The 26,451-nt window shown below is 32.5% G+C and overlaps 2 protein-coding genes across 4 annotated transcripts in view; both read left to right on the forward strand.

The window, feature by feature from the left end:
- LOC127706055 (uncharacterized) overlaps positions 1 to 19,690 on the forward strand; it is a 30,715-nt gene extending 11,025 nt beyond the window's left edge. Inside the window, exons 7-14 of the mRNA XM_052210468.1 lie at positions 198 to 364; positions 4,143 to 4,188; positions 6,150 to 6,386; positions 8,012 to 8,086; positions 10,565 to 10,690; positions 11,720 to 11,911; positions 14,738 to 14,821; positions 19,107 to 19,690. Coding sequence (XP_052066428.1) covers positions 198 to 364; positions 4,143 to 4,188; positions 6,150 to 6,386; positions 8,012 to 8,086; positions 10,565 to 10,690; positions 11,720 to 11,911; positions 14,738 to 14,821; positions 19,107 to 19,634 — 1,455 coding nt within the window. The 3' untranslated portion in view covers positions 19,635 to 19,690. The remainder of the gene's footprint in view (positions 1 to 197; positions 365 to 4,142; positions 4,189 to 6,149; positions 6,387 to 8,011; positions 8,087 to 10,564; positions 10,691 to 11,719; positions 11,912 to 14,737; positions 14,822 to 19,106) is intronic.
- Positions 1 to 26,451, forward strand: part of LOC127706052 (uncharacterized) — a 317,740-nt gene that overhangs the window by 219,995 nt on the left and 71,294 nt on the right. The gene's annotated exons all lie outside the window — the stretch shown is intronic.

A 26,451-nucleotide genomic window follows, 5' to 3' on the forward strand; every position in this document is an offset into this window, starting at 1 on the left:
AGTCTTGAATTTGTGTGAAGTGTTAACTGTACGGTAAATTATGTGTCCCATTAAGACTTTGTTTTGACAATGGTGTTTTCTGTCCCTAGAGCCTATTAATTTTGATAAGTTTTAGAGAAGTTAATTACTCTGTTAATCAAACAAATATGTGATAACTAAACACTAAATCTCATCACAAAAGTCGTTTTATTTTGCAGATTGTCGGAATAGTATTTGGAAACAGAGAATACTCACTGATCAGAGACTTGGATACAGCTGACAGTAAAAACTCAGTTGACCCAAATAACGAATCTCACTCAAAAACCATAATTTTTAGGATAGTATTCAGAGGGATAAAATCTGTCTTCACTAGCAACTGGAAAAGGTAAAGTTGTATGAAAATACTTCCATAAACTTTGAATTTGACAGCTCTATACTCTTTGGGCGATAGCCATAAACTCTGAAACGTATAGTCCTTAAATCAGTGGCTGCAAGACATACATATCACCACGAATCACTAGTCCAGTATAAAAGAACCATCACATTTCAGTATACCTCTTAATTTTTTAGCTCATCGGGGCCCGAAGGGCCCCATGTGAGCTTATGCCATCACTTGGCATCCGTCGTCGTCCGTCGTCTGTCGTCGTCGTCTGTCGTCGTCTGTCGTCGTCGTCTGTCGTCGTAAACTATTTCAAAAATCTTCTCCTCTGAAACCACTGGGCCAAATAAATTCAAACTTTAACTAAAATTTTGTATTTCATTTCCTTGTACGTTAAGAAACATAGACATTATGGCTAAAATGGAACATATGCTCAAGCAAAAATAATCATTGATGAAAGATTTAAGCAAAAAAAATAACAGGTGAGCGATTCAGGCTCTTGCGAGCCTCTTGTTTGGTTTGTTAATTTCAATTCTGAAATTGCAAACATTTCAAGCTCAATTTTGAATGAATACAAATAGGAATATAAAAATACGAAAATTTAGTATGCTTGCTAATGAGACATCTCTGCACCAGAGACCAAACTACGTATATGTAAGCAACTATCGCCAATGTACGGTCTACAATTATGAGCAAGACACATATCGCATTTGAGAACTACAAAATGCCCAAATATGACAAAATATGGAACACGTAGGGATCTTCTTTTGAAACCTGAATTATATCATATATTTTAATGTAAATGATTTTGCCACAAAATACGTTATTATTAGGCAATTGGTTAACAATTCAACATATCGGTTTGTAAAAGAAAACAACAGAAGCCATTTCAATGATTATTTTATGACGCTTGCTCGCGCTTTTCAATTTCAATGATGTTAGATAATGATTGATACACAGTTGGTCCCTTTATTGATTTGACCTGATCTCTTTATTGTTTCGGTCTACATCAATCTATTCCTATAGCTATCTATAGCCACAGGATAGAATTCAGAATACAACTACAATGAACATGATGAAATGGTAAACAGGACAGACTTTAATCGTCCCGGGTGTATTTAGCAATGGAAAGATAAACTTATTTCTGAATTACTCTCAGTATTTTTCCTTATATCAGCCTTATTAGCTTCTAAATACAGTAGAGAAAAACAATTAACAACACAACTAATCAACAAAAAGAAAATTTAGTTATGAATAACATTCCAGTCTCTAATATGTGAGAGTGGCCATTGTCGATACAGCTGACCGACACAGGTTCGTTAAAGCTTTTATTTTAATTATGTATCTACATAAAATCTAATATTAAAAAGTTTTTGTGTTGTAATCAACATAGTTAAAACAGAAGGATTCATTCCACCCGTCCATCTGCACCTTTGAGATTTTCTGTCCCTTATGTAATACTTTCAATGTGAGAAAGACTTTCAGAAATAAATTCGGATATGCACAGATACTGTTCACACAGTGTAATCAGGAAAAACGACTAAAATCGACATTATATAAGTTTGTTGGTTATCATCAAAAACTGGTTGACCGATATGCTGTTTTGGTTGTCTCGTCAAAATAGCGACATATTTGCGCTATCTAAGACATGTAAAGTTGAGAATGGAAATGGAAAATATGCCAAAGAGACAACAACCCTACCGAAGAGCAGACAACAGCCGAAGGCCACCAATGGGTCTTCAACGCAGCGAGAAAATAACGCACCCGGAGGTGGTCCTCAGCTGGCCCCTAAATAAAATTGTGTACTAGTTCAGTGAAAATGGACGTCATACTAAACTCCAAAACATATAAATGAACTAAAATTAAAAAACATACAAGACTAACAAAGGCCAGAAGCTCCTGACTTGGGACAGGCGTAAAAATGCGGCGGGGTTAAACATGTTTTGTGAGATCGCAACCCCCTATACCTCTAGCCAATGTAAAATAAAGAAACACATAGCAATACGCACAGTAAAACTCAGTTTAAAAGAAGTCCGAGTCCGATGTCAGAATGGGTAACAAAACAAACTAAGCAAAATGACAATGATACATAAATTAACAAAGGACTACTAGCAGTTACTGACATGCCAGCTCCAGACCTTAATTAAACTGATTGAAATATTATATCTGCATCATATGAATATGACAGTGTAGTCGTCTGACCTGTAATTTTAATTATCGTGTCCTTTTCCCGATTGTTACATTTTAACCGAGTGAGAATTAGCATGGTTGTAAAACGTAATACATGTAAATAAAAAAAAAATGCTTACTAAAACTATAGGGTCCCCAGCCGTCCCTCTCAAATGTATACGAAAACAAAAACCGTGTAGCTCTTAATCTCTGAAGTAGCATCAATTATTCAAAGTTATAGAATTCAAAGATCTGACACTACTACCAAAATCAAATACAGAATTTAAGGTTATAACCAAAATTTAAGCAACTGACGAGGTTCTTGGTTTTGGACTGGCACAATGTGCCGATGCAAAATTAAGACGACAGTACTTTACCGATGTTCAAATATCGTAAAGGTATCTAAAAAGATAAATAAAGGTAACATACAAAACATAATGGAATCGCATGACCTCCACAAGAAGCGAGACCGGGTGCGTCGACAAAATAATTGTCTTTAACTATGAATGCCTCTCCAGCCATGTTTAGTATTTTTTTTATTTATTAATATAAAGAATGTTCTTTGGATATTGTTTCTCATAATTTTTTTTAGCATACCGTACCGGTTTTTACTGAATATTTACTTGTTATAATTAATAAGACGGGCTCTGTGGAACAAATACTGCTTACAATTCCTGAACACCTGTTTTAAAGAGGCATTAGCTGTTAAATTCATATTCACCGGTTAAACCCAAATTATCATATTTTATTGATAACATACGAAAACGTATATCCAAACTACATTTAGTCCAAATGAAACAATCAACAATGCACGGTCTCGCTATAATGTATCAGCATATTGTGCCTATTTTTGACCAGAAGCAATTTAATAACCAGATATAAACTTAATTATACACATACATAGACATACAAGCATGTGTAATCGGATATTTCTCGGTCTGTTTGATTCCATTTCATAGGTTAGAAATATATATTAATCGTCGTTTGATCTTTATGAGAATGATTTTTTGGTTTTTTGTGGGCCGGATCAGTCAACGAAATGTCTCCCTTTTATTTACTTTACAATGTTGACATACCTTTCTGCTGACCACCACATGCTTATAATGCATGAACAAAATGGCGACACTAAAAGTGCATGAATATAATTAAAATGCGTTGAATTATTGACTTGCAAGTCAAAAATACATCTGAATATTTTAGCTTATTTTGACAGATTGAACTAAACTGACTGTTAATAGCGAAATATAATACCTTTATTTCGCTTCTATAAATGTTTGCATTGTCGAATTCGTAGCAATGTTATTTTAACCTCCTGTTCAATAATTGCTCAACGTTTAATTTTCTGTAAGTAGATGTGTAGGCTCTTGATTTTCTTTTTTCATTTTTCTTTGCAATGATTCCGTCTGTTTTTATTTGAATTCGGTTGTTTGCTGCCTGTATAAGATCTTTTCACTTTTATTATTTTTCAAAACACATGATGAATGCATTGCAAATGGTCTGATACGTTAAAAAGTATTGCGTAAAATTTATTATGTAATAAGTTAACACACTTGGCGCAAAGCGATAAAGTATTCTTTGCACCAACATGAGATAAATCTACCTTCTTCTTTTATAGATCTAAAATTTCATTGTTGCATTTGATATTTATTGGAATTTTGCTGGTGAGTATTTGAAAAAAAAATGTACATCATGGATAATATATTATATGACATTGTTGGATTGATGTTACGTCAGTTGTTTTAGTATATATGTTGAATGATAACACTATATAAATAACGTGCGTCCAAAGCGCTTTTCTGAATATACTTTAATGAAGAACGCTCTAGCACTGAAAGGCAATAATTCGTTAAAACCTAAACATGCTAAATGCGTGATAAAAGGAGAATGGAAAATGAAAGAAAGTAATGCTGAAATGAAAATTAACGGTTTTAAATAAAGTAACGGCACAATTCTTACAATCATTATAGGAAATTATGTGTTGGTGATTAAAAAAAAAATAATTGTCACGTTATGTCAACGAATTATTTATGTCTCATGATTTTGTAAAAGAGAGGCGAAAGATACCAAAGCGACATTCTAACTCATAAGTCGAAAATAAACTGACAACGGCATAGCTAAAAAAGAAAAAGACTAACAGACAAACAAAAGTACACAAAGCACAACAAATAAAAAAAAAAACTAAAGACTGAGCAATACGAACCCCACCAAAAACTGGGGTGATCTCAGGTGCTCCGGAGGGTAAGCAGATCCTGCCCCACATGTGGCACCCATCGTGTTGCTTATGTAAGAACAAACTCGGTACAACCATTGTATGTTGGATATGTACTGATTGATTTTTTAGTCTTAGATACATGATTTGTTTTATTAGATGTTATTGGCTTTGAACTAGCTGTCAGTAACTGCGAGTACTCTCAGGTCTGTGTTTTTGTTGTAGGGATGTATAAGTCCCCGTCCACGTCAACTCTGTTTTTGCTTAATGTATTTCTATTTGAACCCATCTGACGAGTTAAAACTTTTTTCACCTGATTTGTGTAGTTCGGTTTAATATTGAACTGTAACACCACTGTCCCAGGTTAGGGGGAGGGTTGAGCTCTATCAAACATGTTTCAATGCCGACTCATTCGTTATGAGCATGTCTAAATTCAAGAGCCTGTAATTCAGTGGTTTTCGTTGCTTCATGTCTGTCATATTTGTTTTTCGTAAATTGTTTTGTTATTAATCAGGCCGTTAAGTTTCTAAATTGAATTGTTTCATGATTTTCATGTCGGGTCCTTTTATAGCCGACCATACAGTATGGTGTTTTTTCTCATTGTTGAAGGCCGTACGGTTGCCTTTAATTGCTTACATCCACTTCAGTTGAATATTGGTGGATAGTTGTCTCATTGGCAATCATACCACATCTCTTTATTTTTGAAATAAGTCTAATTCGATAGGTTACATTCGGGGAAATAGGACGGGATTATAGTTAAGACGTTTGGAACATATCCGCTATCATCTGTGAAACGGATATTACATAACGGTCAACCAACTCGTGATGGCGTCCGTAAAATTAACGAAGGGAGGATTTCAACTTCACCACTTTTGGTATCTTCCTTGTGAACAGTAATCAAGGAAATCATGATAGGAAATACAATCCCTGGAATATCGTATCAAGTCGGCGATACAAATTCCTGATGCAAACGCTGGTGGAATGTTGCTACATAGAAATTGAAAGTTCACAATTGGGAAGCTGAAATTACCTCTTTTGTCGTAAATTTTTGTTTTTAACCGAGTCTCATTGTCAATGTCTAGAAGTAAGTCAAGATATGAGCTATATATCAAAACAACAAACATGGGAGTATTCAAAATAAAAATCCAAAAAGTAAAAACGTAAGAAGGATCATTGTCATTACTATGTGAGCGCTGATAGGGCAAATGATATATATTTTAGTCAGATTGTTTGTTTTTGGTCCCCTCTACAAGACATTTTTTAAATGTTTAATTAAAGACTTTTTATCACTATGGATCTTTGAATAATATTGATAAATATTATCTCATTAAAACATGCTATTGATCTTATTTTCATATGAAAAGCTTGAATAAAATTGTTTGTATGTATGACACTATCGATACTTTTTTTTAGGTATGTAATATTGGAACACTCGTCTTAGCAATCAACATTCGGTACGATTCTTTGTTTGGAAACTCAGATATACAAGCATTGTTATCGAAATTCAGAATAGCAGACCACACCTTTACCAGAGCACTCAACATATTTTCTATTGTTGTTGTTACTTTTTCATCGACATCGATAGCTGTCATCATATTTTCAATTATCTCTATTGTTTCGCCGAAGTGGAAAAAAGTTTTGTTGTTTATTGTAAGTATATATGACTAAAATACAAAGAAAGGGTATGGTCGTAGAAACCTTAACATGTCAGCTAATCTGGTCTTAGAACAGCTTTTCTTAAGGCAACTGCACCTGAAGTTTAATACTATGACATGCTATATAAACGATTAATTTCTAAGCTAAAGCTCACAACAGTACTCATGAAATACTGTCAATTCAATTAAAGTTGTATACTTAGTCTTCATGATACATGAAAGGTTATGGGTTGATGATTGTTGCTTGTCTTCGTTTATCCAAAGGGTAACTGGGGAATTTGATTTGAAATACGGTCGCTTTGGTCTTCTTCCAACCGACAATTAAAACCCTCGCCAAAGTGCACGTGGGGCGTCCGTTTGGCTGTGGGGGATGTATCAAGTACAACGTTAAATCCATTGCCTCTTATTGGGAGACTACAACACTCCGTTACGATCCCTTGCAACAACTCCTTGAGGGGTCCGTAGGTGGCCTTTTGCAAGGCACCATTTCTGTCCCTATCCAATATACCCTCATTTTTCAGTGTCGAAATTTATCCGACCTGGATCCCGGACATCCTCTCTATTGTGTTTATTGTTAATTTGTTTTCGTCCTGAACATGCATAAACTGTTTGTCACTGGACGTTAAGCAATCAACAATAATAAATAAATCGTTTATGCATGCATGTTATTACATGTGGAGTTGGGTGTTGGTGGTTTACGTGGTTTGTAGTTCAGTCCATTATAATACTTTTTCTTAGTCTGAAAATGTTTTGGTAGTCACTTTTTTTTTATTTTGGCAAAGAGTTAGACAAATATAGTTATGAAAAACAGCTTTTCATTGCCTGTTAGACTTTACAGTTGTTGTTAAAAGTCAATTATATGAACACATGAGTCGGAAAACTGATTTCTCAAAGAAATCACCAATGTGTGCAAGTGTGTAGGATGTGAAATAAAAGAAATGTCTTGCGAAGCCTTTCAAAAACGTAGAATAATTTCTTCCGATTCCTCTTTTGGTTCAAATACGTGATACTTTCAATCATTAAGAAACGAAGTTTCCAACTCTCACAGCAAAGTTGAGTGAAAATTATAGTTTTAACGCAATACATAATATATCCCGATATATAATTAGATATTAATGCAACTATGGATTTCGAATGTTTGGTTTGATTGTTCCTGATGATGGTAAATACAGAAAAGAGCTTCAGACACCCGAAATTGATAAAGTTCATTCTTCTATTTTAACAATTTTTAAATTGTTTCGGTTTAGAATAATCAGTCTGTAAGAATAAATGCTGTGTTTAGGGGACAGCAATTTAACGTAAGAGGAAAGGGGTTACGATTTTATTTTCATATATACAGATGGCATATTCATTTTTCTTTTGTCGGCTACAAACAATTTTATTGGGCATGATTTAGGAGTGCCCCCTTTTAGTTTATGTTTCTCTTCATTTTACTCTTCGTGTTGTGCGATATGTCTTCAGTCTTAATTGTAAAGCTAGAAGTTTCGAATAGTCAATGCCACACATAACATTATTCTATTAATATTTGTGGTATTATTACATTTTGAAATGAATAAGTAAATAGAAAAAATAAAGTCAAACTGACCTGAAATGATGATGAACTTCCATTATCAATTTCAGAGTGTAGGATTATGGAGTATGATTGTGGTAGCAGGCATAGTAGAAATTGGTTTGTGGGGGAAATATATGGCTTCCGTAAGTAAAACGTCTTTCAGCATGACATTGTCCCTTTATTATTAATCGCTATATTTTTTTCTACATATATGATAGACCACTGAACTGTTTGTTTGAATCTATTAACATATTCATAATTGTTCAACAATAAGAAATAATGAAAGCATATAATAAAAATACACAAAATAGAAATAAACCTAATATTGTATGGAAAAAAGTAAAATCATAAAAAATACTGATACGGAAAATTCAAAAAGGAAAGTCCCCAATCAAATGGCAAAATCAAAAAAACAAACACATCAAACGAATGAATAACAACTGTCATATTCCTGACTTGGTACAGGCGTTTTCTTATGTAGAAAATGGTGGATTGAACCTGGTTTTAAAGCTAGCCAAACCTCTCACTTGTATGACAGTCGCATCAAATTCCATTATATTGACAACGATGTGTGAACAAAACAAACAAAAACAATAGGCAAAAATGTCACAAATAGGGGAAAATAGTCTAATTCGGTAGGTGACATTCGTGAAAAGGGAACGGGATTGTAGTTACGACATAAGGAACATATCCGATATCATCTGTGAAACGGATATTCCATAATGGTCAACCAACTCGTGATGGCGTCCGTAAAATTTACAAAGTGATGATTTCAACTTCACCATTGGAACTCTTGGTTTAAAAATGAAAATTCACAATTAAGAAGCTGAAATCATGTCTTTTGTCGTAAAGTTTTGTTTTCAACCGACCATCATAGTCAATTTCTAGATATAAGTCATAATCAAATGGCAAAATCAAAAGCTCAAACACATCAAACGAATGGATAACAACTGTCAAATTCCTGACTTGGTACAGGCATTTTCTTATGTAGAAAATGGTGGATTGAACCTGGTTTTATAGCTAGCTAAACCTCTCACTTGTAAGACAGTCGCATCAAATTCCCTTATATTGACAACGATGCGTGAACAAAACAAACAGACACAATAGGTAAAAATGTCAAAAATAGGGGTACAGCAGTCAACATTATGTTATCATCTTATTCACTATAAAAACAATCAAATGTAACGAAGAAGCACAAAAAGGCATACATCAAATTTAAAATCCTCATTTTGCTCATATTATACGATTTTATTTATCTATGTAAAATCCACCCATAAAGGATGGAAGGTTTTAAGTACTGGCGTAAAATCGCGCGTTTGAAATTCGCACAGGTAGACATAAAATAATTTTGTCGTTCAAAGTATGAGGGGATACATAATTACAGAGTCACGTAAAATGCATATCACAAAAAACAGACTCAACAGTAAAAGTAATATTAATAAATAAAATAATTTTGTCGTTCAAAGTGTGACGGGATACATAAGCACAGATTCACGTCAAACGGATGTCTAAAAAACAGACTTAACAGTAAAAGTAACATTAATAAAGATAAATAAAAGAATACTATAACACGTTATTAAGATGATAAACAACGTCAGTACGCAAAATCTATACTTCAAGACCATCGTGTATTATTTGTGAAGTTGATACGGAATATTTATCAACAAGTTCTTGGTACCTTTCGATGAAATTTTTTAGAAAAAGTACGAGACGTTCTTTGACATACCCCTGGTTCATCAACTTTCTGCTCAGACACTGGTGACGTTTTACAAAGTCTGAGTAGGAGCTGCAAGTTTGAGTGTCTTTGATAAAAAGACAAAAAAAATTATTATAGATTCCATCCGTATACTTCAGAACATCAAACACGCGTAATGTATACAAAAGACATCATTGTATGTAAAGCAACTGCACAGAATATGATCGAAATATTACCATTAGCAAGGATATTCTAATTCGTTAGTTTGCAAGAAACAGAGGTTTATCTGTAAATATCCCATAAACATATCAGATCATAATAGATATATCCTGAAAGAACAAAAAAAGGGCACTAGTGGGTTGCCAATGTTTTTTTTCTTTATATTTTATTCATGAGATTTAAACATATGTAAATAACTGTTGTTTTTAATTTGTTTATCTGTTGTAAGCTGCAATGTGCAAAAACAAAATGGTATCATTTAAAATTCTAAGGTAAATTCATGAAGGGGAAGTCCATAAAATTTGGAAAAATCATACAACTGTCCGTGTCATTTTTGAAGTTTAGTTTGCATTTACGAAATTTGATCTAATCAGGTAAGAGGACGTTTTTTTAGGTTTGAAAATTAGCCGAAGGACTGAATATGACTCAATAAATTTTTGGTCAGTCTTTTAGGAGCGATTGAGATTAAAATGAACGTTTCAGTTTAAAATTGTAGGTTAAGTATGCTTAAAACAAGAACACTTCCGTCTGAATTAGAATTTCAATAATAATGTGTTTATTGTAACGCTGTTATGTAACGATTTTATACGATATGAATAATAACAATTGACAGAATTTCTTGTTTACATAAATAATGCATGCATTTTTAAAATGAATGAGGTCATCACAATATACAATATTTATTTATGGTTCATGCTTTTAACAGGTAGACTCAGATTTGGAGGACAAAATGAGAACGGAGTTAAGCAGTTATTATAGCTATATGTATTCTCATGCATCAGGCCACTATCACCGTGAAACATCATTATCTTGGAATACATTATTTGTAAAGGTACTTGTATGCATAACAGTTTGTTATTCATTTGTTGCAAACGGAATTATTGAAAAAAAATCTGATACGAAACGGGATAAGTTGCAAATGTAAAACTAAATTCTAAAACAGAATAAGTTTCAATTTTGGCGAATGACAGGTTTTTGTTTTGGTTTAGCCTGTATTAGAATTATCATAACAATAAGGAACAAAAAGTAAAACATGTTTTTGTACATGAATGCAGGAAGAGATTAATGACAAACATGTCATGTGTGTGGCCCTAAATTGTCAGTGGGGAGGCTCGGCTAAACAACCGTTCAAATTCGGAAGACGTTGTTTGTTCTTTTGATCGAAAAAACACTCCATTAGTTGTGTCACTGATCAAGTTACATAAAGTAAATACTAATAGTATTTGTAAATTGTTGAGCATTGTTCAGTCCATAGATGGCGTCCGTTACTTTTAGAAATTCAAATGTCAACGTAACTGCTGAAACAGAAACGCACATCATGATGATTTGATTTCGCGTTAAAAACCCCAATGATTGTTTTTTTGACAATCACTTGAAATTGATTTTACCATGAATTGACATTCATCATTATATTTTCCAACATTTAGACATCCATGTGCATTACATTTGTGGTTATGAGGATTGTCTGATTTTTTTAAAAGATTTTTTAGCTGAGTCATGTAGTACACACAATCAGGTTTTTAAAGTCTACTTTATTATGGCATGAGTATATTATTTCTTCAACTAATTATGTGCAATCTCTTTTGTTTTATTTCTACTTTCTTTATAAACAGGTGGTGTAAAAAATAAAATCACAAAAATACTGAACTCCGAGGAATATTCAAAAAGGAAAGTTCCCAATCAAATGGCAAAATCAAAAGCTCAAAAACATTAAACGAATGGATGAAATGATGAAATTTAATCTTCTATTTCTTATACATTTTTGAAAAATTGTTTTTATATACTCTGTAGCCGATAATATTTTTATTCACTTCGTTATGTTAACACTTCCATTGGATCTAAGTTAATATTATGTATATAGGCTGAATGCTGTGGAGTTGGAACGTACATGCCAGACTCATTTACTTCATCATATTGGTATATACAGAAGCCTGATCCCTCCCAGAGTATTCCAGTTCAGTGTTGTAAATCTCAGACAGAAGTTTATCCATATTCCAGTCTATACGAGGAGGACTGTACAAATAATCTATTAGACGGTTATTACTATAGTCAGGTCAGTGTTCTGTTAAACTGTTATTTACTAGCTGTCTTGTATTTATTTATGTATGACTCTAAAGTGCGATGGTACTCTAAAGTGCGATGGTCACGATAAAGGACTATGATCTACGCTAAAGTGCGATTGTTGTTTGTGTTTTTAACTGCTATCAGATAACACGCTAAAGTGCGATTGTATGACACGCTAAAGTTGGCATAACGGGATTGCAGTTCAGGCAAGAGTTTAATTTCTTTTGTTGCTGAGTTCCTATCACTTTTTGTTTATTGTTTTATTTATATATCAAGTCGTAGTCTTTTTTTTAATTGTTTAACACTGGTCATTGTATAACCCTATATCTTGTTATGCGGCATGTACCAAGGCTTTACTTTGACGGTCGAACATACATGACCGACATTTGGGGCTGGATGGATAGTTCATAATACATCTGCTTATTTTTATCGATAGAATTGTCCAAAAAGTGTAATGGTTACATTGCAGAAGTTAGTTTATCTGGAATTAAGTGGTAGTTGTTTGTTGGTATATTTCATATTTGCTGTTCGTTTAATGATATGTACTTTAATCAGGTTTTTTTTTTTTTTCTCGTTTGAATTGTTTTACACTGGTTTTTATGCCATTTAGTCTTAATAGAATACTATGCGGTGTAATTCATTACTCTATCCTTAAGTTGCGTACATTAATGACATTAGGTCGTGGATAGAGGATTGTCGTATTGGCAATCATATATGACGATACTACACATCTGTTCGTTAGGTTGCTGTCTAGTTGACGTATATTCATTATTCAACAGAATAACAAAACATATTGCAATTTTTTTTTAATAGAATTATTCATTTATAAAGTAAAAAAAGAAAATTTATTTGGCACCCAGGCTGTTTTGATTCAATTTCTTTTTACAACTTTACAAATTAAGTTCATAGTTATCAAAGGTACCAGGCTAATAATTTGATACGACTGACTTTTGCGAAAAAAATTACTTTAGCGTGTTCATATGAATAGCACATACCATCGCACTTTAGCGTATCAAACCATTGCACTTAGCGTTCGTCATCGCACTTTAGCGTGACCATCGCGTTGTAGCGTCCCCATCGCACTTTAGAGTCCTAAATATATAATAAGGAGATGTGTTTTTGTATTTGTCTTGTTAAAGCTTCAAGTTTAGTAATATTGGCCTCGAAACCTAGATAGATGCGTGCCAATATGTCTAAACATCAGGAATAATGAAGAAACAGCCACATTATATACCTTTTAATAAATGATTCTATTTTAACTAAGACTCTTACTGTTGAGACCGTTCTGGAAATTATTTTTGAACTTATTTTAATCAATTACGATATATGTTTGTCTTTATTATTTCGATTTTGAATTTTCCGTCCAAGTTCTTTATCGATATCAATGCAATAAATTTTATCTAGCAAATAAATAGTATTCGTAAAGAATTACACAGACATTTATCCCTCTTTTATCTTCTGAGATCTTGTTTTACGTCGAGAGAAATATAATAGTATACTTCACACGGAATGATGGTGCATTTTCCCATTCAATTTGTCTTTACTGTGGACAATTTTACAATGTCATGTTATGTATGCTAGTTCAAAGCTTATTTTGATTAATAGATAAGTTACCTAGGCTAAAATATCAATCACAATGGTATTCATATATAAACGTCATAAACAGCCTTAGAAAAAACACGTCATTGTTCAATGTAAAACATATAAATGAGGCAGTAAGTGTTTGTAATTGTATAACAATATATATTGAGTAATAAACGATATAAATGTTCGACCTGCCGGGACCAGTTGAAAGTTATAACCTATTTTATACGTATAGGAACATTTTGTTAATTTAACACAGTTACTACTTGGTCAATGCAATATCTAGTTGCAAGGACACATTAGAAAGATTTTGTGCACGCGAAGCAAGCGATGTTTTTGCTCAAATGCACATTTTATGAGCATGTAGTCATGTTTTCCGTCCGTCGGTTTTATCCGAAACAAAAGTTTCTTTACGGTACTTTGAGTTTTTTTGCTTGATTTAAACGAAAGGAAGTAGCCAACAGATATTGAGATCAATACGGTCGAAGTCCATAGTCACTTTTAATCAAAATAATGACTTTTGGCAAAAAGTTGATTTCCTTGCAAATTGTAAATGAAATTCAAAACAGACGTATATGACAATTATTTTCATTTATCTCAATTAATAGGAATGAGCGAAGCATCTGTTGACAGTTCCAACTTGCTACTCGTTTTTTGTCGCCATAATCAGACCAACCGTCATTTTATTAAATGAGACTTGCTAACTCGAACTGATTGTACCGATCGTATTTTCCGCCAAGGAACCGACAAATAGTAATGAGACATTAAAAACAGACAACTTAATGGCCAAAACGAAAATCTACGAAGAAAAAAAAAACGTTAAATCGCATACAAAATCAACTAAAGACTGAGCTACACGAACCCAAACAAAAATAGGGGTTGAATAAAAATTTTTTGCCTAACTAATCGCAGCCGTAGGACTACACAGATATGAATTTAAATTGACAGAAATATTACTAATGTAGCTGTTGTAACAATCCTAATTTTTCAGTTCATTATGAGATTTAAAAAAAAACGATTATTTCATGGTGTATATTTTCCTGACTTTAAACATGATCGCGAAAAGTCTGCTAATATGTAATTACGAGGTCTATTCGTCTGGCCGAATGGATGAATCGATACCCTACCCCTTCTTACAATATAATCGCTTGATATGTTTTAAGGTAAAGCAGGTTAATCTCTCAAATAAAAGAAAACAGTTACGAATCAAAAATATATGTTTGTACAATAGGGTTGTGATACAGTAATTGAAAACAGATTGGATTCATACAGCATCCCATACTTGGTATTCATGACACTAAACATTTTGGCAGAGGTAAGACTCTTAATATTAATATTGCTTCGTAATATGAAAGGTAAAACACTTTCTTTATTTCAGTTTTAATGAAGATATTGGATGAGTTAGAATTAAGAGCCGTCCAAAAAAGATCATTCAGTTGATAATGCATATCTTATTTATGTACGACAAACAAAATGTGTTATCTTAACACAATTGCATTTCATTGTTAGAAATAGACATCATTGCGTTACTGATTTTTCAATAACAACAAAATTTATAATAGTAAACCCCTAAAATCTTTCCCGGTACCAAGATATCTGCGTGCTGCTATGGTTTGTACCTAATTACGGTTTACATTTTATAGTATCGCTAAAGGTAGCACAATGAAATTTTATCAAAATTTCACTTTCAGCTGGTCTTGAAACTACAAGAAAAAATGTTCCTATATCATGCACTGTTAAAGAGTTTTGATGATAATTAGATTTGTAAACAAATGCACGTGTCTCACTGATATCAGATAAGAACATGTGGGCAGTGCTTTATGGTTAATCAATAGAATCATTTGATAGTTACATGTACCGATTAGCTATAAACATAACAGTTATGGAAAAATAGGTTGATTAGGGGTTTACAAACAAAAAAGACATCGCATTGCAAATACATATTCTCATCTACATAAGTATCATCAGTGCTGTATGCACTAAAATAGTTTTAACTCCTAATCAAGAATACAACATGATAAAATTATGCCATAGGGTTGTGCGAATGTTCACGACACATATTAGAGAGAATAGAAACCTTTGACAATCGCCTCTGGCTAATATGGGAGTCTCAGGTTGATAACCAGCCCGAAGTGGAAATGCCATGTACAAAGTACACATTTATATCTATATACAATCAAAGGTTATGGATGAAAATAATGCTTTCGAATTCCATTAACAATTTTATATCTGAAAAATAAACAACAAAATAATCAGGAAATATGTTTACCACAAAGTCTAAATCTGATATTATACAACATGAATGGTTTAAAATTTTTTACTATTTTTCTTTAAAAAGTTCACTGAGTATAATCGTTACCCGAATTTAAATATTGATTTTATATCTCAAAATGCAACTGACCAAGTCCTCAGTTTTTTATGTGGTGTTTTGTGAATTTTTTGTTGTCATTCGTCATTTGCCATGACTTTGTCAGTCTCTTCTGAGTTTTGAATGTCGTCCTGGTGTCTTCCACTTCTTTTTTTTAAAGTATTTTTATTCTTAGAAATATTAATGTGGCCCAGACCTGACATCTTAACAAGCGTCAAGGTAAGCTCTGTGTATTCAAAACCATGTCCTGTTTATAAAGTAGACTTTTAGCAAATTGATGTGACCTGGGAAGAGATCAATATGCTCAACCTCTGACAAAACCTAAGAATATAGTGTAATAGAATTGAGAATAGATGTGAAAACACACCATACAAACAAACTTTACAAATTAGTTGGAAAGGTTTTGACACAAAGCATAAAAATAAAAAAAACAAAAAAAGACAAAAGATATATAAAACTTGAAAACTAAAAACGATAGATAAAAAATTTAAATAACAAAAAAAGTACCAATCTAAGAATTCTCGAATCTTTTTAATCGTTTGACCTTCAAGTCTTTGTTACCTATTTGACAAACTCAAAAACCGCTAAATATGTCTTTATAGGGAGATTTTTTTTTGATATTGTGACTGTTTTTTTTTCTATAGAACCATTCTTTGGATTTAAAAAAAAATAATGGTTTAAATACTATATAATAAGACTTATATCCGACCGAATTATAAGCAGTATTGTTTAAAGCTTACCTGGTCTACAGGGCAAGTGTGAGCTTTTGTCATCACTTGGCGTCCGTCGTCTGTCGTCGCCGTCTTTTATAAAAATCTTTTATCCTGAAATAACTGAGCACAATTAAACCAGACTTGGCTGCAATCATCATTGGGGTATAAAGTTTTAAAGATGTGTCCGATGTCAACCAACATGACCAAAATGACCAAAATTAGAACATTAGGGTAGAAGACAAATTTTGTTTATCATTTACAAAACCTGAAAAATAGAGAAAATCTTACTAAAATTTTCAAAATGTTATAATCTTCCTACTGTACTTTATCATCAAAATTATCAGACGACTCCTTATAGTAGTTCATGTCATTAAGGTGGCTGGGGTGTCTCCTCCATCTTGGATTTTGAAGTAGCAATTAAAAATTGGTCTAGATCTTTAATGAAATGTGCAAATTTTGAGAGTAGTATGTAATTCATGTGTTTGACTTTTCATGTTAATGTAGAAAATTATGTGTTTTGTAATATTTACAGCTGTATTTTCTAAAAAACACAATATTTTTGTTTGATTAATTTTTTTCAACTTTGCCACATAAGGGGATTATAACTCAGATTGTATGGGAGATAACTCAAATTAAGTTATTTTTATTATAAAAAGTGTTGTGAATTTACCTTGTTTAATATGTAGCAAGAAAACAAGTCCGGTGACCCCATTTTTTTCTTTTTCTTATCTGAAAGCATGCTATAAGAACTATCTTCTCACATTTTATCTTAAAAGTCTATGGTGTAGTTTGTTTTTTTTATCACATAAAATTGGACTTTCCATGCATAATCAATACAAAATCTGACAATTTTGAACAACCTGTAGCGTGAAAAAAAAGTCCGGTGACCCATACTTTTTATTATATTTTTGAAAAAGCATGATAAAACTACATTTTCACAAATTATTTAAAAATTCTATGGATTTTTTTTAAAGACACCCCATCCACCTTAAATGGCAAAAAAGTGTAACAAAAATACCAAACTCCAAGGCAAATTCAGAAAAAGGAAAGTCCATAAAAACTAAATCAAGTCAAACTCTATCAATCAACGGAACACGTGAAATACAACTGGCATATTCATAACTTTTTAACGAAGAAATTAGTGCGTTAAACCTGGTTTTATAGCAAGCTAAACATTCCATTTGTAAGACAGTTGTTGATAGTTTCATTATATTGACAAAATTGGATGAGCAATCTAAACAGACATAATACATTTGACCATTTTTGTCAGTTTTGCCTTTATTCTTAAAGTTATAATAGAAAGAAACTTCAAATAGCATAACCGATCAGCAAGACATGATCTATAAATAAGTCAACATGTCAGAAATCGTCAGCCGACTCCTTTTTGAAGATACTGCCCTTTCAGGAAGATTTTTACCATTTTTGCTTTTTTGTCTATTATCTTGGAAACTATAATTGATAGATAGAAACTTAAAAAAAAAATCATCAAGATCATATCTGCAAATTGGTCAGCATAGTTGAAGTGGTCAGTTGTCTTTTATTAAGTGTTATTGCCCGAAAATAACGATTTTACACGTTTTTTGTGTTTGGGCAAACTCTATAGAACATAGAGAGAACCTTTAAACCATACAAATGTTCAGCAATACGAAATCAACAATAAGAGATTTCAGGCATGAATCATATGGTAGTCTACAATGTTGGGGAGTGTATATTGTTGTAGATGCAACTAGACCAAGGTGGGCAAAGACTCTTTAGAGTCTCTAGTTTTGCGATCTTTTTCTGCGAAAAACTGTAAGGAACCTTTCAATAGCCTTAACTCGTATCGATTGAACTCGATCATAAAAGTTTTGGGACAAAAGAAATCTTTTCTCGAGGGGGTTTTATAGTTCTGACGTCGACTCATGGGACTAGGCACGACTTGTCGAAAAGGACTCAGATTAGAGAAACTAAAAGGCATAATATTGTGATTTATATGACGCCATATAGAACAGTACAAAAATTCTAGGACATAAAATCATTGCTTACTTCCATTTCAGGTTATCATAACTCGATTATATCATTTCGAATTGTTAAACATATATGCAGGTGAGAACTCGCAATAATATCGCATGCTTTATGTGTCCCTCCAAAAGTGTTTTTTTCCTCAATATTATAAGTGTGTATTACGAGGAGCATTAGTGGGGAACGTTAGCTTTTCCTTTGTTGTAATAGTGAGCAACTGCCAGAGATTGGAGATTTATCATTACGATTCTAGAAAATGCTGAATTCCAAACAAAAATGTTTCCAAATTTGAAATTCGAGGTATTCTTTCGCAATTTTCGCAATTAGAAAGTAAAAATTTTCGTAATACAGTTTATCAGATTTACATTGGTGTAAAACCCGTATCTGGAACTATATTCAAATATCATACCAACCATGTAATCTGCATTATACAATCCTAGCTCATCTCTTATTCCAGATCAAGGTTTGAATGATATGTTGTAATAAATTAATCTTTATTTAGAAATCAAATATTTTAGATTGGTATAATAGCTACAACTATATACAATGCAGTTATGATAACAAAGGACGAGAATACGATACATGTGCTAGTAACATCAGGTGAGGAAAATGTGAAAGAAAATGAAGCAACGGTAAACTTTAAAAAAGAAACAGCACCTGACAAATTAGAAAAGAAGGAAAGGAAAGAAGGGAGAGAAAAACAAAAATCTAAGAAAAAAAGCTCTAGATCAGATAAAGTTAAAATTATTGATTCTTCAGTTCAGGACAATCAAACTGATGTTGATATCAAAGATACACTTGAATTGCAGTCTGCAAAATCAACTGAAGTAGGTAGTGAAATTAGGGAAAATAGTGTTTTACAAAATAAAGAAAGTAAGGAAAACGAAAATTTGGAGGAAAACGTGTCAGATGACACTAAAGAAACAGAAGTTGACGCACCGGTGCCAAATAGCAATACAGAAAACACAAATAAAGCAATGGCGGATGACAGTCACACACAAGGACCAATAACTGATCTAGCTTCCGAAGATATAGAAAATTTATAACTTTTGTATGTAAAAGTAATAACTTTTGCATTTATGAACATAGCGTTAATATCTAGTGTATAGTGTTAAAAGCTAATTTGTATTTCATTATTTCACTTCCATTAATGATTGAACAAAAAAAATATCATATCTTATTTTTTCTATATCTCGTTTCTTATGGGCCTTAGGACTTATCGGGGGGGGGGGGGGGGGGGGGGGGGGGGGGGGTCAAATGGATGGCCTAATACAGGTACACTCATATGTTTTCTCAATTTGTACTTGTACCTCTTGAGCAAGCGCTAGTGTGGATAATTCTTTTGGCGTAACAGTTCATTTTGGGGTCCGGTTTGCGGTCCGAGTTTAAACTATGTCGGTTTTTTTTTAAACAATAGAGACCGTGATTTGGATTTAAACAACTAAAGTTTCAATAACCTCGTGTAAATTATCGGATTTCAAATGTTTGGCTTTGAGCGTTCCTGGTGAAGGTAAATCCATAAAAGCGCTTCGGACGCATGAAATTATTAAACGTGTTGTTTTCAATTTATTACGGGATAAAAAAATATATGTACAGTGACGGAAATATAAAATGCCTCGCTTTTTGTCCTCTTCTTGAAGCTGAAATAAATAAAATATTTTTCGAAAATGTTCATTTATTGTTTATTCATGAAATATTGATTTTTATCAACAAAATACATCAAAGATTTTCCTTAAAAACAACAAACGGATGATCATTTTAGTTGAAAAATATCAAAAGAAATAAATATTGAAAGATACTTTCTGTTTCCTTGATATTAATAATTTATTATGCATATAGTTGATATTTGCATATGCTGCTAGGTAAATCCTTTTGTTGGCACCTGTATTTATACTTAGTCTTAAACAAAATTAAAGTGTTATGGACATAGGGAGACTATGTGGGTCTTCGGAATGCAATCCAAATTTGTTTCTATCTATAATTTCAAATGTTACTGGTCAATGTCTCCGTGTTAATTGTTCTTGAGGTATCATGTTTTCTACACATTTGATTTCATTCCACTGATCACAATCTTATTTCATTTATTTCATAAAGCGAGATAAGAGATTTACAAAAGGGTTTATATTGGGGACAACGATAATTTACGATAACTTGAAGGGGTCACAAAAAGATTTCCTACACCCTTTTTACTCTTTTTGCCTATGACTATTATGCTACTTATGTTATATATGATGTTATCTTTTATTACTTCCAACTATGAAAATTTAAATCATTTTCCGACTGAATACCGAAATGCAAATAACGAAGCGGCCGTTAACTTGTCATGCATCGAATATGTTAAATTTCGCATTAAATTGTGCAAAGATAGATATCGAGATTAACCACTTTTTGCACCTTCAAAGTTGTTCATGTGTTTTCAGATATGACACATATGGAATGGGTCATGTTGAAGTGGAAGGACCCGTTTTGTAAAGGTGTACGATTTCCATAAGCGGATAACTTATTATGTATTTGAATCCGTAAACACTTGAATTCCTGCTTCGCTAAAACTGTTTCGTAATAAAAAATAGTTTTTATCACATCATGAGAAAATGAATTTTAACACAACGGATGCCACATGTAGAGCAGAATTTGCATATACTTCCGGAGTAACTGAGAAAACCCTCGGATTTTGTTTGGGTTGTGGTGCTGTCTTATTTTTTCTATATTATGTCTGTAGACTGTCGTTTGATTTTGGTCGTTTATTAATGTTTCTTTTGTCAGTTCGTTTTCGACTATCCCTCTCTGTATTCCACGTCCACTTGTATTTGTAGTATTTGTATTTTTATCCATCTGATGAGTTAAGCCTCTTTCAACTGATTTTTATAGTTCGTTCTTATGTTGTACTGTTACACCACTGTCCCAGGTTAGGGGGAGGGTTGGGATCCCGCTAACATGTTTAACCCCGACACATTCTGTATATATGTGCCTGTCCCAAGTAGGGAGCCTGTAGTTCAGTGGTTGTCGTTTGTTTATGTGCTACATATTTGTTTTTCGTTCATTTTTTGTAAATAAATTAAGCCGTTAGTTTTCTTGTTTGAATTGTTTTACATTGTCATTTCGGGGCCTTTTATAGCCGACTGTGCGGTATGGGCTTTGCTCATTGTTGAAGGCCGTACGGTGACCTATAGTTGTTAATTTCTGTGTCATTTGGTCTCTTGTGGAGAGTTGTCTTATTGGCAATCATACCACATCTTCTTTTTCATATATTAAATAGTGCACAGCCTCCAAAATTGAACACGCGACTTTGATATGTGTTTATCTAGAACACAGGATATCGAAGTAGATATTCCCTTTTACCAAATAAACTCATCATAGATAACAGGATTACATTTTGTTTTGACGCCAGACGCGCGTTTTGTCTACAAAAGACACATCAGTGACGCTCGAATCCAAAAAGTTAATAAAGCCAAATAAAGTACGAAGTTGAAGGGCATTGAGGACCAAAATTCCTAAAATTTTGTCAAATACAGCTAAGGTAATCTATTCCTGAGGTAGAAAAGCCTTAGTATTTCAAAAATTCAAAAGTTTTGTAAACAGTTAATTTATAAATATGACCATATCAATGAGAATTCCTGTCACCACAGAAGGGAAGGGGAATAATCTCCTAGTATGATAGTTTGAAAATAAATATCTTGAACACCAAATGTTTAACATATATTGACGCAGAGTTGTCCTTGAAAATGATCATGGATTACAATAGTTATGTGTAGGAAAAAACGTCATACCCCTCATTGGCACGAATAAGGTTGACGACCTCTTCTGATGGCCTTTGAATTGCGAAATAATACAAAAAACAAAACCCTAGAAATACTGAATTAAAGAGACATGCATTTTTGTTTTATAAAGTGGAGTGTCGTTTTCAAAAATACTGTTCATCGTGTCATCGCATTTAATAGAAAACATGAAGTTTGTGTCAAATTTAGCAAACGTTTTTAAAACAAATACACAGACGTTCTTACAGAGACGGTCGTTATTAAATTTGAGACATAAATTAATTGTTAACAAAAAGCCCGTAAAAATCTTAGCAATAATAATAAAGAAAACTTGCTGTCACTTACAACGAGTGCACCCTGGAGGATGTACTTGAATAGGTCTATATAGGTACTTGCTTAATTAATACCGTTATCTAAGACATTGTTTTCGGGAAATCATTGTCAGCTGTGCATGCAGTACTCACCTTTCTATGAAAGTACAGAATTGTCAAATATAACAGTACAAGGGGAAATACTAAGGATTTTCTGAGTACCTCAATATGTTTAGTATTGAAGCAACAAAAGGGTTCATAATCCTTAGTTAGTAAAGTAGTCCCTGCCCTTCTAGAACATGCAATGCTGACACTTTAGTTAATACAGAAAAAATAAATTGTATCGTTTATGTGTAATGATTATAGTACATTGACAAATGTTGTACATATTGATGATTTTATAATTAAATATTATAACTCAGGCATTTTGATTGTTTAGCGACTGCTTATTAATTGCATAGCGGTCAATTTTAAACTTATTAAGATTGATAGGATAACTTCATCCGATGCACAGGGTCTCTACAATTCATAATTGTCTTTTAGACAGGTTCACATTACCTTGACCTTATTTCATGAGTCACTGATCAAAGATGACTTTTCGTGGTCAAGTTCTGATCTATGATACTGTGTGTAGATCAACTATATTTGGTGTATGGTACACATGTCTTTTTGGCAGGGTTCATTTTAACTTGAAATCATTTCCATGGTTCATAGGTCATTCTTACATTGCTGTTGTTTAAAACTGTAATAGCATTTGAGTTTTCATTAATCAGCCCATGAAATGTTTTATCTGGTCCCCCACTTGTCGATTTTCCTGTCATATGATGTCTTAACAAAAATATATTTTTGACGGTGTTATAAATGTTATTGAATATTAAGTTATTAAGTTAACATAAGGATTTTCAGTACCTTTAATTTAATTTGATGTAGATTTATATTTCAAATGTCACATAACATTTCCCAATATCAAAGTTGATAATAAACATATGTGTATGACATGTGTTAGTATAGGTGTTAACAAAATAACTTCAAATCGATTGAAGAAAATACAAGCACTGTATAATTATCTATAGTTTAATTCACAAATACACTACTAAGAGATTGTTAGTTAACAAACTTATAAATATTAAACTTTTGGAAGTTCAACCTAGTTCTGAATATACATCATTCGATAACGGACATTTGATTGTTTAACTGCGTACGTCGTCTTACACTTAGAAGCACAGTGCGAACTAATGTTTTACATGTATATAGGATGTTAGTTATAATAAATGCTTTCCTATATTGATTCTTTACCTTGCCGACTTTAAATAAACATCATGTTATTTGATTTAATTTGTTTTGATGAAATTCGTTTTTTTTAACAAAAAACTGCAAAACGTTTTGGTAAAACGAAGACGACAACCCCCTGTCCATTTGTTCATTATAAAATATCAACCCATTGCGAAATAAACGATCACTGTTTACAAAAATTTACGGTCTCAGTTAAAAGATTTATGTTCAATAAATGCGGTTTTAAATAATGCTTTACTATCATATTTATTATATGTACTATAGATTAAACCTATTGATATATACTTTAAACAAGGCCATATCTCGTAATCAAGGACAAGAATAGATTTCAAATTCAAATGCTGAACTATAATCGAAAGTCAACGGGTTTAAATGGTAAATCCGATACTGTTATGATTTTTGAATGGGAATGAACGAAAGTAATGATCCTAGTTGATATGGCGTAAAATATACAAACAAATATATAATGGGTCAGATCCAGTTTCAAAGGCATACATAATTATAGAACGCGTATAGAATTTGAGAAAATTGCATACAGAATTAGAAAAAATGCAAATAGAGTTAGAGAAGAATGCATATAGAATAAGGGAAAAATGCATGGGCCTATTACAATTTTTCATGTTGAAGACCGTACGTATAATGCTTCACTTTTAAACATTGTGATTTGGATGGAGAGTTGTCTCATTGGCACTCATAACATATCTTCTTTTATCTATATAAAATTAGAAAAAAATGAATATAGAATAAGAAAACATTGCATACAGAATTAATTTTCAACATGTTAAAATTAGCACATGTGGAGCCGGATCTGTCAACCCGTGCGGATCACCTGAGATTGCCCCTAGTTTTTGATTTAGTTCAGTTTTTACTTTTCTGCGTAAAGGTTTGTAACCGTATTTGTCTTATGTTTGTTCATCGTTTTCTGCTATGGTTATGTCTATATTTCTTCGACTTATAATTTGTTATGGCTCACCAAGGCGGGGGTCAATCCACTTTAAAAAGGGGGGTGGGGGAGTATTAACCCCCGAAACACCATAAAACTTTCAGATAGTTAAACAAAAAATGAATTAAAAAGGGGGTTTCACCCCCCGGATCGACCAATACTACCGATTCTTTTTTTCTCCCCTCTAACATTAAAGATTGCCCTGTTTACGATGTAAGTACCAATTTCTCTATTATCAAACTACATTCAGATGTAATTCAAATTCATTTATTCAGGTTACCTATATAATATTCAACAAGAAGTCCTTGTCTGTAAGTATGCAATCATATAAAAACAATATTGAAATATTTAAAGGAACATTTTTTGAACGATTATTTTATTCAAACTTACAATGCCTCGATGCATTTGAAAGTAATATAAGTTTTAAAACATTCTTAATCGACACATCGATTGAAGTGTAAATAAAAAATAAAATAAAATAAAATAAAAACAATATAAGACAAATTCAAAATGGTGAAAGTAAGACGAGGTCGTTTTACTCTTTCAGCTAATGTTATCATGACAGCTTCTTTAATTACCAGGGTAAGTCCATATATATATATTTTTTAAAGTAATTTATAATATAAAATTGTTCGTTAAAGTAAATCATACCCATTAAATATGAATTCGGTGGTTTAATTTGTAATATTAATATACAGAGTCTCAAATTTTATGCATCATATATTGGTACGGAGCTCCACCTATTTGAGGAGTACATAAACTTCCGATTGGAAGTATGGAATAAAATAAAAGTTGAGAAAAAAAGATAAGATATTTTTCATTTTAAATTTTGTTTTACTATTTTGTTGAACTTATTTTTCTTTTCGTCTTCTTTTGTCTTTACCATTGCATTGTCAGTTTACTATCCACCAACAGGTAGATGTTAGACGAAAAGTAAGATGCAAAACTAAATTAATTTGTAACATATTAAAATCCAGGCCATTTAAAAATAAAGTTTTATAATTTCAACTGACCAACAACATGATAACAAATAACCAGTTTGGCATGAATTCAATGTCTATTCAGTATTGGCAGAGGTCTAAATATTCGTGTAATTCACATTGCAATGACAATTTAAAAAAGCTGATATAACCGAATATGACAGAAGGAATTGAATACATTTGTCAACGATTTTCTAAGATTAACGACAACAACCCAAGGGCAAAAATTACCTAATAGCAATCTATATAAAATATTTTAACAAATAGACAGTGGCTCTTAATGATCCATTGAAGGCAGCAATTACAGACCCTGGTATGTCGATATGTGAATCAATTCAAACGACAAAAATCAAAACAGTTTCTTTTAAATTTTGACGTCATAATACATAATACAAAATATCTGAAGCCGCAATAAAAACAGTGATTGTTGTATGACGTCAATAGTTCAGGCGGCGCAGATTTCCAAAAACCGATAAGGTGTATACAGAATGATGACCAAAAAAATTACGAATAGACAAAACTAAAGAATTAGGAATAATAGATAACTATGGAATACAAAAGAATCAGATTACAGAATTCAA

This window comes from Mytilus californianus, unplaced genomic scaffold, assembly GCF_021869535.1.
Source record: "Mytilus californianus isolate M0D057914Y unplaced genomic scaffold, xbMytCali1.0.p SCAF_6, whole genome shotgun sequence".
Lineage (NCBI taxonomy): Eukaryota > Metazoa > Mollusca > Bivalvia > Mytilida > Mytilidae > Mytilus > Mytilus californianus.